Consider the following 15,835-nt stretch of genomic DNA (forward strand, 5'->3'; position numbering starts at 1 on the left):
TTGATTATTATGTGAAGTTTATACCTTCTTATGCAGACAAAAACATGTACGTGAAGGAGTTCTTTAAGATCAAGAAGTTAAAGGGGCAGCTGGCAATTCCCTAATCTTTCCAGGTAAAAAGGTACATATATATATATATGTAAAAAAATGATCAGGGCGAGCCTGGATATGGTATGACCCACCTATTTATTACATAAACACATAACAAATTAAATATATTGAATAAACAAATGGCACATGATAATAGACAACATACGTTCTATGTAGACAAAACAATCAGTGGTACTAAAGAAAGTTACATACAGACAAAAATCAAGTTCAACAGCCCAAAAACATGATCTGGAGCAATGTATTACTGAGTCTGCTCAATCAATCCGCTCAGTTGACAGCATGTTAAAAATGGACACTGTGTTGTGATAGGATAGTCGACACCACTGTTTTGGGCCTTCAGCAATTGCGGAGTGCTGTAAATACATCGGCCTTCATCAGGACAGGGAATTGTAAGACCAGCTCATTCGAGAAGTATCCTGTGATAGTGATCATGCTCTTAAGATTCTGGCACGTAGGATGCAAAAATGCAGAAATGCAGAATTAGCACGTGGTGTGTTTTCAATTTCTATTGGTGATGACTGGTGGGAATAAAACTCCACTTCGTTTGGGCTCTGTGAAGCCCGCCAATTGGGCGTAAAGGATCGCTGGGCAGCCAGTGGGCACAAACCAACTCACGGGTATGGCGAGCATCCCTGGACTGGCGATGAGTCTAGGGACGCTTGCTAATTAATTAATTTGTTGGGTGTTGATATAATAAATGTATTAAATAAGTGGGTCACACCATATCCATGCTTGCCCTGATCAGTTTTTTGATATATATATTACATGGCCCACGGTAGGAGCCGTGTAGTTATGGTTAAGTTGCTAAACTCATAGGAAGAGCACTTTTTCGGCGGATTATAACTTCGCTCCCCCTGGAGCAATCCTCATCAAACTTTGCAAAAAAAGTATATGGCCGGCTCCAAGTTGGGAGAGATTTTGTGCGGGGGGGGGCAAAGTTATAGGGGGATCCCACATTTTTTTTTCCATAGACTCAATGGGGAAAAAATTTGCGTACGGCTACAGCCCAAACGGCTGGACAGATTTTCACCAAATTTGCGGCAGGAGCGGGGGCTTGGGTCAGAAAGCGTGCTTGTGTGTTTGGTGGAAATCCGACCACTCCTTTTGTTGCAAAGAACTGAAATGTACGTCCCAAAAAATTAGTGATCTCTGGGTACGCTCTGCGGACCCATTTCCCTGTTCGCTACGCGTGCAGAAGTGTCATTGGATGGTGGTACAGCATGCTGTCGGAGAAGTTTGGATGCGGCTGCAGGGAAGCATGGTGTGCGTCAACAATTTTTGGGAAAGCCGCCATGGTGTATCGGACGACAGTGCGGCGGCGGAAGGGTCTGGAAAATGTACCGTACGGAATGCGTTGGTGGCAATAAAGGAACGGGTGGGGGAGTGAGAAGTGGTTCGTGTGACATAGGTACTTTGTGTGGTGATTGGAGGCAGGTGTCGTAACAGCCCAATAGCTTGTGCTGCAACCTGTTTGCGCAGACCTCTTTATGTGGTGAGTGGTGGTATAGCAATTTTTGAAGGGGAATGAAGTGCACATGACATAGGTTGCGAACCGATTGTGGGTAGTTTGGCAGTGACACAATAGTTTGGGAATGGAAGTGGGGACGGCCATGGTATGTGAATGAAAGTGTAGAGGGGTGCAGGAGAGAGTGTTCTTTCTACATTATGGTAACTGGTGCAATTTGTTGCTACATAGTTACATGCCTGTGCCCAGGTTGGGTGGGTGTGCTGGTGGAAGTGCTCTGTATGTGGGTAGTCGAAGTTGGTGACATGGTGCAATGGATGGTGCCATTCTGTAACAGTGACCGTGTTGTAGGCCTAGACTGTTGGGTGCATGGCCGAAGGACGTAGGCCGAAAGCCATGCACTCAAGAGGCTAGGGCAGTGTTGCGAACCGATTATGGGTACCTTGGCAGTGACGCAATAGTTTGGGAATGGAAGTGGGGACGGCCATGGTATGTGAATAAAAGTGCAGAGGGGTGCAGGAGAGAGTGTTTTCTTTCTGGGGTCGGCCATGGTATGTGATTGAAAGTGTAGAGGGGTGCAGAAGAGAGTTCTCTTTGTACATTATGGCAAGTGGTGCAATTTGTTGCTACATAGTATCATGGCGGTGCGCAGGTTGGGTAGGAGTGGTGGTGGTAGTGCTGTGTATGTGGATAGTCGAAGTTGGTGACATGGTGCAATGGATGGTACCATTTTGCAGCAGTGAGAGTGTTGAAGGCCTAGGCACTCAAGAGGTTAGAAGTTTCCAATACACTCGGCAGTACTGCATTTTGGATTGTGCACCAGTTAGCGGGTGGTGACCTGTACATTTTGGGTGTAGAGCACATTTCAGACGCAATAGAGTAGGAGAAGTGAGCTGCTGTGCGTACATGTTTGGTTTTGCAGGTAACGTTTTTGATGTGAACTTGGCGATGGGGCTGTGAAAAGTAATGCAGTATGGGAACTGGGTTTTGGGTTTGCATACTGTTAGTATGGAAGAGGATATGGTAGAAGTGCACCTTCACTGTGCTTGGTAACTATTGTGTGTGCTGAATTATTGAAGTAGGGCCAATGTGGTGAAAAATGTGCAGGTAGGTTGGTAGTGACACAATACTTTGTGAATGGGTGTGGGTAGGGGTGGTGGAGGTTGTGGTATGTTTGTAGATTATTCGGATTGCGGCCTGTTTTCGTGATTGGGTGCAATGCAGAGGTTCAGTATGTGATTGGTGGCTGCGTGTACAGGTTGGGTAAGGGTGCTGGTGGAAGTGGTGTGTATGTGGATAGGGGTAATTGGTGATATGGTCACATGCATAGTGGCATTACGTTGCGGTTCCTGTGTTGAAGGCCTAGCCTATTGGGTGAATGGCCAAAGGCAGTAGGCCATGCATTGAAGAGCCAAGTACTTGAGGAAACCCACGCCCCTATTGCAATTTTGACTTTGTATCTGGTAGATGGTGGTGACCTGTAAAGAATGGTTGTGGAGTATATTTCAGACGCCATAGAGCAGCAGAAGTGAGGTGCCAGGTGTGCATGTTTGGTTCCGCCGGTGAGGTCGCTGGTTGGAGATAGTAAAGTTTTGGATGTGTGATTGGAGATGGTGGAGAAAAAAAGAGTGGGGTGATAGCCCTCTTTTTTGTTAACGGGGGCCTGGTTCAGGAGGGCACATATATATGAGAAAAGGGGAACAGAACACAGGCTACCCCTTCCTTAAACACACAAAGGGGGTGTGATACAGACCTAGGCAAAACAACTAGTACTTGTTTAGACTAGCTAAAGAAGATCACGCTAATAATCTCAAAAAATACAGATAAAACAAACTTTAATTAGAAACACATGTAAAAAGAGTATGGTATACCTCTGTCAAAAAACAAACAAATCGACATATATACATTTGTCATGTCATACATGCTTAGTACATGATAAATTAATGTGTTGTAACAAGTTTCAAACACGTGTGTGCTTTCTGTTGCGCTCTTGAAAACACACTGCAACACGCAGAAGCATCTGTTTCAACTGCCACACATTTCTACCTGTTTCCACTACAGTGTTTTCCACAGTGAAAAGAGCAGGGAAAGCACACCCTATCTTATACATGTTCTATACAAAGTACTTCAAATATTCCTTGTTTTTCTGATCCACTGACCCTTATACTAATCAGTTTTTTCTGGGTGCCAGGGAGAAAAAAATGACTCTGGTATCAAGAAGTCAACAACAATATGAAAAAAATGAAGTTCCTATCGGTAATAGGAACTCCCGTCCCCTGCACACCATTCAATAGTGGAAAGCAAGCTTTACAAACAGATCTCGGTATTTTTGGCAGTTTCCAATATAAGTTGTCTAGGTATTTCCAAAGTTATTTGGCAGCAGTCAGAGTAAATGAACTCTGAATGTAAAGTTTAATCAACACATTTTCACAATTAAAGTTCAGATGGTTTTACTTACAGTATTTTTCAGTATTCCACAAAAATAATATTATCATTTCTTTGAGGTCTATTCACTCAATAGCTTAAATACAACTTAACAAATAGTCAAGAGCAGTTTTTTGAACAAATTCAAAACAGTTCAACAAAATTCAAAACAATTCAAACGAATTTAAAAAAATTCAAACCAATTTAAAAAAAATAGTAGTTACTAATGAGCTCAACGCGTTTCGAGAGATTTGCCTCTCTTCTTCAGGAGCAGCAACTTATTTCTAACTATTACATAGTCAATGGTTTACACAGTTCTTCGTTGTAAAGTCAAAACAATTATTCAATATAGAGTGAGAACAACATATCCTTTTTGATAAGTATATCCCCAGGATTTTTCTTGTAACAACTATTCCGTTGTGAGATAATGGAAACGTCATCTTTTCATAATTCCCATTTCATTAGTAGTCATCTGTGAATAGTATAATGTATGTATTAATAATATGATGAGGCGATAGATAGTTATCTATAACTCTGAATGGTGCCAAACTGTACCTGTATGTTCATCTATTCACCAATTTGAAGTGCAAGCCTGTTCCAGATTTCAAATCGAATATTCAGTATGGAGTCCTGAAAGTGGGTGGCCTAAAAGGTAAGTATGTACACTGTAATTATACGTGTTTCATGCACTCACCAGACAGTACTGGTAACGTTGTCTAGGAAACTCACCGGTTTATACTTGACATGGGGTCACCTTCAGTATTTATGGAAGTGTGCCATGGTCAGTTCTAGTTTCCTCCCTGTATCGATAATTAATCGAATTAGTGCAATGTATTGCATTTCCATTTTCTTAAATAATTCCATTTTAGGTTAATGTAACTATACATCATATTTTTACCTGTGATGGAGACTGTTTCCAGCCGCATGCGTGTTGGGGAGAATTCTCTGTAAAGGCTAATTTCCCAAACCTAGTGAGTCCCCCAGCAGCTTTGCTGGATTTTTGGGGTTTATTCTTTTCTCTCCTGCCAAGAGTGAGACTCTTTTCCTCCCACTCTTAAGACATGATTTGAGGTGTTGCTTTGTCTTTGTATGAGTTCTATGGGCTATGGGGTCCTTTACCCCATAGGGTTTCATGTGTTTTTGATATGTAGGTTACACAGCACCCTCCGTGCAGTAACCCAGGGGTGTCATAGTGACCCCCAAACATAGACTCCATACCCTGGGATTGACTACTGTCTCCCAGGGCATGTAAAGTCACCATTGGCTTTACTAGTCCACAATTATGAACAGAAACCAGTACAAACCATCATATTGTGGACGTACTGATCGGGGCAATTTGATTGCCCTGGGGTCTGTTGTTCGAGGGGGCACGTCTCCATCCCCCCTGATCGAATTTTGGCTGGTGGCAGGGATACTACCTTTTTATATTCGACCACAAATATTTTCCTATGGGATTTTCCCATTGTTCGAGGCTACCACTTTTTAATATAGCCTCGAACATACCGCTGGTTTATTAAATTAATATAAACTCACCGGTTGGTATTTTTTGCCGAAACTCGGTTCCAAAATGGCGTTTTGTGTTGGCTTCTGTGACTCCAACCCAAGTCGAGCCCTTTGTTCCACTTTTTGGCGGGCTTCTCCACAGAAGCCTCCAAAAGTGGTGCCACTCTGTCTGGGTACCAGAGTGGGTATGGGAGGGGGTTTAGGCACCCTGGACTGAGTTGCCTTGGCAACTCAAGTCGCTCTCTTGTGTGATTGGCCCAAGTGGTGAGCCGCCCGGCTTACCACTTAGCATGTTTGACAGCTAGGCTGAATAAATGGGGGTTTGCTGCATAACAGCAGGGCTTTGGGGACTGAAACTTCAGAAGTCGCCACAGGACCTAAAGAAACCAAAGAGGGAGAAGCTGAGCCGACCTGCAACGACGACACCACCGGTGGAGCCCTGCTGAACCGTCTCACCACTTTTCCCGACGACAGAGGAGATCCCCAGTCCGGAGAGTCTTCTTCCTTTGACTGGTGGGGGTAACCAGTTTGCCCGTCTTTTCGCCTTCCCGGATCATCTCATGGCCGCCTTGCCTGTGCCAAGCACCCCGGCAACCGGGATACCACAGTTTTTCCACCACCGCAAATAAAAGGGTCTTACCTTTTAACCTGAGAACTCTGCGGCTGGTTTCTTCCCTGGCAGTGCAACGACCTTCAGCTTTCCTCCACATCGAGACCATCTCTTCCTCTGGACGACGCCGTGACTTGCACCTGTTGCCAGGAACAACTGCCCCCGCAGGAGGATCATCTCCACTTTGAAGGTACTGTGTCTGCCCGACCTCCCTCGCAACGGTCTGTGTGGGGTGACTCTTAAAGCTTCCACTTACCACTTGGGTTGGCCCTAGGCTGGCTAACTGAACTTTTCTGAGCTGACTTAATTCTTTTCTGAACTCCCTGCAAGACTTTTCAAGACTTTTAAAACTGTGTAATCTTGGGCGTATTGGTGCTCTGTTCTCTCAAAGAGGGAGCCTGGCCTCTGAACTTTTTGCTCACAAGTAGACTTGACTTTCCTGCCTTGCTGGGTGCTTCTAAAGTATTGTGTTGTGTGCTTTTCCTAATTTCTGCCTTTCCCCTCCCTTTTTCTTAACTTATTGGAGTGCCATCTTTAGTTAAGCGCTCACCTCTGTCTGGAAATAAGTGGTGTTAACTAAGACTTGTCTAATAAGGACTAAGGGATGTACATCTAGTAATAGTGACTGTGTGAATTTACTTACCTTTTTTTGTGCTAGTGTAAATTACAAGTGTGTCTTTAAATAAATAATTATATACGTTTATACCAAAGCTCCAGTCAGTGTTTGCTTGTACTACTGTGTCTCTGTACCTATTGTGTATACTCTGCATACTGCCTAACTCATCCTGAGAGAAGTCTGACTGCTCAGCCACAGCTACCAGGTAAATTTGGGTGGTACAGACTGCTACCAATTGGGTTTACTGCCAACCACCTGTAGTCCTAAATCTTTTGCAGTGGTCCCTAAGGGAACTGCACAGGTTTCTGCCTAACAATGCGTCTCTGTCCTCTTTATTTCTTCCATCGTATCGCGGGATCACTGTCGGTGTCGGGCTCACTGTTGGTGTATCTACCTATTGAGAGATACTATGTGTTAGCGCTATGCTCAGCGTGTTGGTCAATCGAGTTAACGCTGTGCTCAGCGTTTTGATTATTTGAGTTATTCCCCAAGTACAAAAAGCTCAGTGCTGTACCTGAGTTATGTCCTCTGCTGTCCGCGAGTCTGTTTCTCCTCCTTCCTGCTTGTTCCAAGTCAACCCGTTTCCTAGTAACTAGGCTATATATTATCATGTGATCTGGTCACATGACAACTACGAATTATGGGAGTTGTAGTTTCAATTACGCTTTCTAAATATGTAAGGTCCTGCTTACTCATGGACAACCCATCTCTTTGCAACTTCGCCATGTAATTACATGCGATTTTAGTCACCTACCAACTATGCATTGTGGGAGTCGTAGTTTCAAATGCACTTTCTGTATCTGCACGGTTCTAGCATTATGTGTGGCAAAATTACAAGTATAATGCTCGTGTGTTGATATAAGAGCATTATACACAGTACCATAGTTCCTTCCATTTAGCATACAATTGTGTGGCGGGTATACGAAGTGCAAGATACTAGTGCGGTTGAGGTGGGGGCAGTGTTTGCCCAATGGCTCGATGGGGAATACTGACTAATTGTCTTTGTTCAAGGACTTTGGGAGATCCTGAAAAGAGGTCTGCTGTGATTGAGAGGGATTGGCAGTGTCGAACATGTCTGTGCGGGATTCCATATGTGGTCCCAACCGAACAACAACCGCTCACATATGTTATGCCAATACATGGGCTGAACTCTGTGTTGCCATTGTGACAGAATGAGCCGTGCCCCACAGGAGTACAAGGATGAGTAGTGGATAAACTGCCTACTCAGCCCTCACACTTCTACAAAACCAGAGTGATCCCAATCAAAATGATGAAACAGACACTGTTAAGAGATTATACATACCTCATTTGCCTTTTGTGGTTACATGGGCGGAGGGAAGGCTATACTCTTAAAAGGAGTGAGACTGTGATCCAGTAGTGACTCACACAGAGAAGTATAACATTCCAATATAAAGGAATGTCCAATCAAAGCTGTATAAACACAGGTATTCTTTAATTAAACATGCCATATGCAAAAATAACAAAATGGAATACACTACAAAACCCACCCATCTCGAAAGACCACAGAATATACAAAGACAGAACGATGCAGCACACTGGGTAATGAAGTGGGGGTGAAAGGTAATCAAAAAACTAAATGTTCTTCAAAAAGGATATGTTCGTTCGTGAACAAGATATTAAAGGTGAACTAAGCAGTCTCTAGTGTCCAGAAATGGATCACGGTGACAATTAGCAGTCTATCATACCTTTTGTTCTTGATGGTTCGAACCAGGCTTCTCAGTGCTGTTCATGCAGTTTGAAACAGGCTCGAATGCGGCAGTCGTGTTGTTCCAGACTGGGGTAGCAGGTGTCAAGCCTTGGTTGGGCTGAAGTATGTTGCAGTTCAAAGCAGCGTTTATTCAAGATCAGATTGCAAGTACTAACAGGGTCAGTTTGGCAGTTGGTTTGATGCCGAAGATGCTGGTGGCTGGATGGGGAGTTCAAGCATGGCTGTTCGATCAGGCCTCCAGGTTCGGTCCGACTGTCAATGTGTATCATCAATGAAGATGCAGGCGGTTCAGAAAGGGGGTTGAACGAGGAAGGTGCAACAATGAGCTTCAAGTACGAACCGAGACAACAAAGAGCACAGCTTGCACAATGTGGCGGCAAGCTAGTTCGAGAATACAGTATAGTGGCTCAAAGCCAGCTTAGGAGGGTCCTGTTGTTTCAACAGGGTCAAACAGGCGTGATTCACGGCTCGCAGCGGTTCAACAGCAAAACACATGGAGTCTGGCTGTCCTGGTGCTCAGGTGCTGTGAGTCTCAATCCAGGGGCTCAGCAACAAGATTGGTCCTTGTTCTCGGGCTACCAAACACAGGGGAGGCTGGCACACACCGTCAGGGGTTCTTCAGCACAGTGAGGTCCTGGGTACCAGTGTGGCTTGCAGAGAGGCAGGTCTTCTACTAGCAGCATGTCATCCCAAATGTCCCCTGGGGGTGGTTAGGGAGCAGAGTGTGCCTCTGCCTTGTACACTCAGTCTTCACCTCACTGGCAGAGGGTTTAGGAATGTCAACTCTGCCAACAGTAGTCCAATGATCTCTTCTTTAAGTGTTTGTTCAAAAGTGAATCCAAAAAGGAGTGATAAACTCCCTGTTTAGGGTACAACCCCTTTCCTTGTGACAAGTGGTATTTGCCCTTTGACATCATAGCCGAAGTGCTGTATGCTAAAGGAAGTGGAAAAGACAGGAAGGGAACAGTGGTACAGAGAGAAACAAAGATGGTAGAATTATCATCCAACTATGCTGAGCTCTCTCTGTCTCTACGAACTCTGACCCTCCGCTTTTCCATAGCATCAAAGGCCTGTTGTATGTAGCACCCTGGCGTGAGGCTAGTCTATTTGAGATGGGTATGCCCTTTGGTTTCTGTTTCCGAGGGCAGCTACTGCTGGGAGGCTGTCCTGCTGGAGAGATGTGTTACCAGACCTCACAAAGGATCAAAGGAGAGGCATAGTCATTCAGTCTCCAGCCCTGCAAGTTGGCAGGGCCGGGCTGTCTGACCTGAATAAACACAATCTTTCCATAACTGGCCTGGGCTCACAGTACTGGAACATGTATGATGGCAATCTGATGTGGCTTCTTATAGTTATTTGAATACGTATCCGCATACCATAAGCTCAGGTGGGCTTTATGTTTAAAGATTAAGCTGCCACCAGAATAGTAAATCCTCATGACTATGTGGTTTTGGAACAGAGGTGCAGACTTTAAGTGCAGCCTTCGTGCTGAAGTGACTTTGCTGTCACAGCAGCTGTCAAATAGGTACCTGTGACCTCTGGACTGGCTCTGTGTCACTGGAGAGCAGACTGCCATTATCTACCACCCGTGGTCGCTTTGGTCGTCATGCTGAGTGACCCTGCGCTTATCTGGAGCCATTTTCCATTCCAAGATGGCACCCCTCTGTGCTGCACGTATGCAGCAATTGCGCTCTATTTGTTCTTTTCTCTGTCCAAGGCTCAGCGTTGTTCCTGATTTCTTCATTCATAACTGTATACGCCGTGCTTGAAACCTTGCGTCTCAACGCTAGATATGGTTAGCTCGCTCATCACATGTTTGCATTCCCTTGCCTTTCTAAACTTGAACTCCCTTTCAGTTTCCTTTGTACCGGTTTGCCATTATCCTGGTCTTTTCCTTGATTCTGGACCTTCCTTTACTGGCTCTCATTTCATTCAGGTCATTCCCTCAATTCCCAGACCTCCCTTTATTGGAGCTCTGCCTTGTTTTCATCTTTCGGACTCCTTCGTGTATATCATCGCATCGGAGCTCCAGTCCTCGCACGTCCAGGTTGTTTCCTTCCTTTTTGGGAAGTTTTTTACCTGTATATTGGTGCTGCAGCGGACTCGCTGTGAGTGTTCTGACACGCTGCAGCACCGCGCGGACCCTGCAGACTTTGCATCGGGGGGTTTATTCACACCAATGTTCCAAATAATCAGAGTAATGGGATCCCCTCCGGCCTAATAACTGACACCGCAAATTTGTATCCAAACATCCATCAATAGGACTTTGAGATCTGTACCCCACACAATTTCCTCACAGGGGATCCGGGTACATAAGAAACACCAGGAATTTGGCCATACTCTTCTAGATTTAACAGGAGTCTTTGACCATTTTTCAATTACGCCGTGAAAAATTGACTATACAAGAGCAGTAGGACACCTTCAATCCAACTTGTTTCCCGTCCTGATGAAGGCCAACCACTTGCCAGCTTTATGGATCAGCTGATTAATGGCCGAAACACAGTAGTGTACTGTTGTGTACTATATTCACATGTTACTTGTTCACTGAAATCCTTAGATTCTGTAAGGGATTTTACATGTTTATCCACACCCGACTCCAGTTAATGTAACTGGACAAAATATCAATGTACTGCTTGCAGATATTGTTTTGATATCAATTCATGTCCTGCTCTGAAGAACAATTTTGAAAATGACGTATCATGCATAAAAATAAATAGGCAAATTAGCAAATTGTTCATACTTCAACCTAGAGCAATGTTTTTCTTTGTGTAGGGTCAATGTTATGAGTGACATTGAGTTCAGTCACCCTGATCATTTTGTTATATAGCTTCATACCAACCTGGGTAGATCAGGGTCAAGTCAGGAGCCCTTTGTTATTCTGGATGACCGATCAGTGTAGAGCACCAAATGTATTTGCATGCATGATGCCTAAGGTGCTTGGTGGACGGATCACGTGAGTAAGGGAGTGTAGTGTGTTGGAGGGGAGGTTGCAGCTGCCCATTGCCAGGTTAGAGGAGACTGCTCAATGTGTAAGCCTGTGTGTGATGAGGAGGCTTACCATGTCTGTGTGGATGGTGACTGGCTCAGGCAGAAGCAGGACAGCTCCAATCAGACTCAAGAATTTTGTATGTGATAAATGATTAGGTGCCTAGGGGAGAAGAAGTCTAGTAGTGGAGACTTTTGTTTAGTGTTGCAATCTTTGGTGTTTTGTTCAGTGTTGTGGTTCGGATGTCGTGAATACTCTTTTGCCAGTATATACCATGTTCATCATGGTAGGGTGCTGTAAAATTCTTAAAATTCTTCTATGGGATCATTGCCAGCTCATTTCACTGACAACCCTGTGAGGTCACAGTGGTAGTTGGGGTTGGTTTTGATGCCTGTGAGGTGCTACAAAACATGTTCTGAATTGCATCTTCTATTGCGCCCTCATGTAGTCACTTCAATATGTCATTACACTTTGATTTGTTACAGTGCAGAGGTGTAGTTGCCACTGTGATGTCAGTTGCAGCTCCCCCAACCCCGTTTTTTACTGGGTATTTCTTCATAGTGTAAGGACTAGGATGAGTAAAAGGGACAAAGAGATAATGTTCGGATTACTTACCGGTAATCCTATTATTTTGAGCTCTTCTCTTCCTTGTCCCAATCTTGGAACCTCTTCCCCTGCCCTGGGAGTAATTGGGAAGTTCTGCTATTTGGATATTGGGCAGGGTGGTGTTTGGTGGAGGTGGCCCTTATCACCACTCTGCTTCAGGGGAGAGGTTGGGGCCACCCTAACCAGGGTGCTTATTGGAGGAAAACTACTGAAGATTACTGTCTCATGAGGCAGAAGGTTCAAATTGTAAGAACTGGGATGAGGAGAAGAACATTACAACAATGACCTCAACCAACTTCCAGAAAGTTAGTCTCAAAAGTGGCATACTATCTAGGTGTTTACCATTCATTGCTGAAATTAAATTCACTAATATAGATACATGTATACTGAGACTGCCTAATACAACACGTTTGCACTGTAAAGTCAAGCAGAAAAATTATAATATTAACAACTTCGTTTTGCATGAAACCAAGTCAAAGATACCTTTTTAACCTGTTTTGCTTTGCACTCATAATATGGTATTTCTCTCTTAATCTTCTGTAGGATGAACAAGTAAGGCAAACAACACGAAGGACAAATTCTTCAGTCCTGAAATGCCAATTGTTAGGTAACAATTCTGTAACTCTGCTTCTGACATCACAGTGATAATATTATGATGGAAAATGTCAAGATTAGGAGGAAGAAGTCAAAGCAGAAGACATGAGAAGATTCTGATGGCGATCATGCCGTCCTGACATTAGCCTAGTACAATGTATCTATGGTTATTAGAACTATTGAATAGAAGAACATAACAGTTTGAAAAATGTTGACTACAGACCGACTACCAGTTGATAATACTCAGCTTAAAGATGTTCTTCAAGATGTGGGTAACATTTCTAAAATGGTGGCACAGAGAAACGCAAATGCCTTTTTTGAAAAATATTGCCATAGTGAAGTACAGGAATTGCTGGCTGTCACATCTTCCAGCTGGCTGGTCACCAAGGATTTCACTCGGGGACCAGTAAATATGTCTATTGGACTAACAAGTCAGCTGAAGGACATTAATGGAAGCAGTATCAATGTGTTGGTACCGGTTGTGCCAGATGCACCTCTGGACAGCAGAGAGGTCCATCAGATTCTGCGAGAGCTGACCATTGGCATTTTCTGTTTTAACCAGATTCCTTCCATCAACCTAGAGTCTAATTACGATCGCAGCACTTTCTGTCACCTTCCACCGGCGTACTATGACACCAGAGTGGGACAGATGTTAATCAACGTTGACTACATGATGAAAGCACTCTGGCATGGAGTCTACATGCCTAGAGAGAAAAGAATACGGTTCTCTGAGATTTGGCGCACAAGCCTGGATATTGATCCGGAAGGGACACCCCAAACAAAAAGGGATATTTTTGAAGAGTTTTCTTCAGCAGGTGAGAACATGTTGATTAAGAAAAATGTATTCTCGTTATTATTCTCTTGAATGTTCATTTTAAAAGTGTTAAGTTCTTTCAATTGGTTTTGGAGCAGTGACAAAATCTTTATTTTTTTAAGGAATGTTGCAATTTTATAATTAACCTAATCAAATACTTGTCTAAGTTGGGGTCAAATTCACTATTTATTTGCTTTTTGTAATACGACTTTACTTTTCCATAACGCTAAAATATTTGCATTTTTAAAACTATAGAAAGCCATTTAAGTACAAAAGACCATGCATTAAAGTTGCATGCAAGTGACAAAGGTCTCCTTTCCATTTTATGAGTTTCTTGTGTGAATGTTTTGTTCCCATTTTGTAATTATTCTCATTTTCAACAATGTGCTGAACATCATTTCAAGAAATTCAGTGCAGGCAGTTGGCTTTGTGGCTTAGGTTTTTCATAGAGTATCTAATGAAAAGGTCTTGTGTCAATGTGCTTGCTTCAGGGAAGGGCCTTCAAGCAGAATGCAACAAAGAGAGTAGTGTAGTGAGGAACCACTGTTTGGACTGTGGACTCACCACCTCATCACTTGTACTATCAGCAATAGAGGCTGACAAACAAAATTTAGTTTTGTGTTTTATATTTACGATTGTGAAGAAAATAGGCAGTACTAGGATACCTCTCAAATTGAATACCAGCAGTGTCTACATAATGACAATTGAAGTATCAGCCAGAGGCAGTCATCAGGTGAGACATGTATGTTTATCCAAGTCTCGGTTTAGGGGAGTTTGGTTGTTCTTGCTAGTGTTGGCCTGAGAAGCTTGGTCCTGTTCTCGCTCACACCCTTCTTGGATCTTTGATAGACACCCTTGTTCTGTTCATCACCTTGCCTGCTCCTAGGCTCCCCCCTTAGCTCTCACTGAAGGGTGATGGACTCTCCTTGTGTCTATTCAAAGTCTTCCCCCTGTCAGTTCCTCTCCTTCCTCTGTCCCAAGATGGTAACATTCATTCTCCTCGTGCATACATACATACATACAAACTCCCCCTCTCAATGGACTTTCTCTTTTTCCAAGTTGTCGCCTTAGTAAGTTCTCCATCTCCTCTTGTCTACATTTCTTCCTCTCTTGAAGAGTCCTCTCACTGTAAGGCTCTTCACTCTTCCATCCCTCTTCCCTCTCTTTGTACCTACAAACCTTCCCCACACAATGGTCTTTCTCTAAACAAGTCTCTGCAAGGATTTCTCTCTTTTGTCGTGTCCAACTTCTCGCTGTCCTCCCCTCTCACCTCCCGCTAATGTTTTCTGGTATTGTAATCCCCTTTGTCTTCCCCAATAGTACCTGACAATAGTTCTTAAAGTATTCTGCCAAGGGTAACTAGTGAAACCAAATTAAATAATGGGTGGGCTGTTTTGAATTAATCAGAACCATTGCCACCGCTCTGGGCCACCTTCCACACCACAGTTTTTTAGCCTGTGTGCGCCATTGTAAAAGGCGTCCAGCCATATGCAAATCAGCCAGGTACTACCACCAATGGGAGCAGCTCTGACAGGCCTGGTCCCCTTGCATGGAAACGCAAGCAACCCCAGACATGTTTCGGCCTTGTTGGGCCTCATCAGTGAGGTGCAGCATGGGTAAGTAGTGAGGCAGCACAGGAAATAGGCAGTACTCGGTAGTTGTAGAATTGGTTTCTTTTTTCAGCAAGATGTACCGATGTACATAGGTAGGAGTAAGAAGGCATAAGTAGGAGACTCCAGCATAAGCAACCCACTAGATCATTCATAACTCCATCTGCCCCAACACTCTTGGAACACTGTCAACACGAACAGCTAACATCACACACCAACATTCCACATTAATTCTGCATGCAGAAGAATTTAGGATACTATATGCACCCCTTCTTTTAACAATGAACAAAAAGGAAAGAGCAGATTCTCACAAACAGGAAAGAGCAGCTTCTCACACGCACCATGCAAAATGCTCATAGATCTCCCAACAGCAACACAGAGAACTCGAACTATCGTCCTCCACACAGATCTCTCAGTGCTCCTTGAAACGCTCACATCAGGAAAAAACACCCACACATAACCAAGTAAGCAAAAAGAAACTGTTGCGCAGTTAACAAACAAGCCTGCAAGCAGTTACACCACCACTCACATCTATTAATCAGATCTATGTCATAGAATACAAAAAAACTCTAATTACAAAATTGCAAAGCCCACTTGTTCGCATTTTATAATTCAAGCTCTTTGGATTTCGGTTGTTTGTCCCAGCTGTGCATCTAATGTATACGGGAGACACCCCCCACAGCCCATAATACCGAACTATGGGAGCGGGGGGTACCCCCGCAACCCTTGCACCTCTCGTTCCGTATTATGGGATTCGATATTTTATA

The 15,835-nt window shown here is 43.8% G+C and overlaps 1 protein-coding gene and 1 long non-coding RNA gene across 3 annotated transcripts in view; one reads left to right on the forward strand and one right to left on the reverse strand.

Annotated features, from left to right (window-relative positions):
* The window catches only part of LOC138488564 (uncharacterized), a 178,572-nt gene that overhangs the window by 116,286 nt on the left and 46,451 nt on the right, over nt 1–15,835 (reverse strand). The gene's annotated exons all lie outside the window — the stretch shown is intronic.
* ANKAR (ankyrin and armadillo repeat containing) overlaps nt 1–15,835 on the forward strand; it is a 1,891,262-nt gene that overhangs the window by 61,195 nt on the left and 1,814,232 nt on the right. For both annotated transcript variants that reach the window (XM_069615641.1, XM_069615642.1), the window contains exon 2: nt 12,594–13,459. In XM_069615641.1, the coding sequence (XP_069471742.1) occupies nt 12,853–13,459 (607 nt within the window). In that variant the 5' untranslated portion in view covers nt 12,594–12,852. The remainder of the gene's footprint in view (nt 1–12,593; nt 13,460–15,835) is intronic.

The sequence above is a fragment of the Ambystoma mexicanum genome, chromosome 9, assembly GCF_040938575.1.
Source record: "Ambystoma mexicanum isolate Mex_15411 chromosome 9, UKY_AmexF1_1, whole genome shotgun sequence".
In the NCBI taxonomy this organism is placed as follows: domain Eukaryota; kingdom Metazoa; phylum Chordata; class Amphibia; order Caudata; family Ambystomatidae; genus Ambystoma; species Ambystoma mexicanum.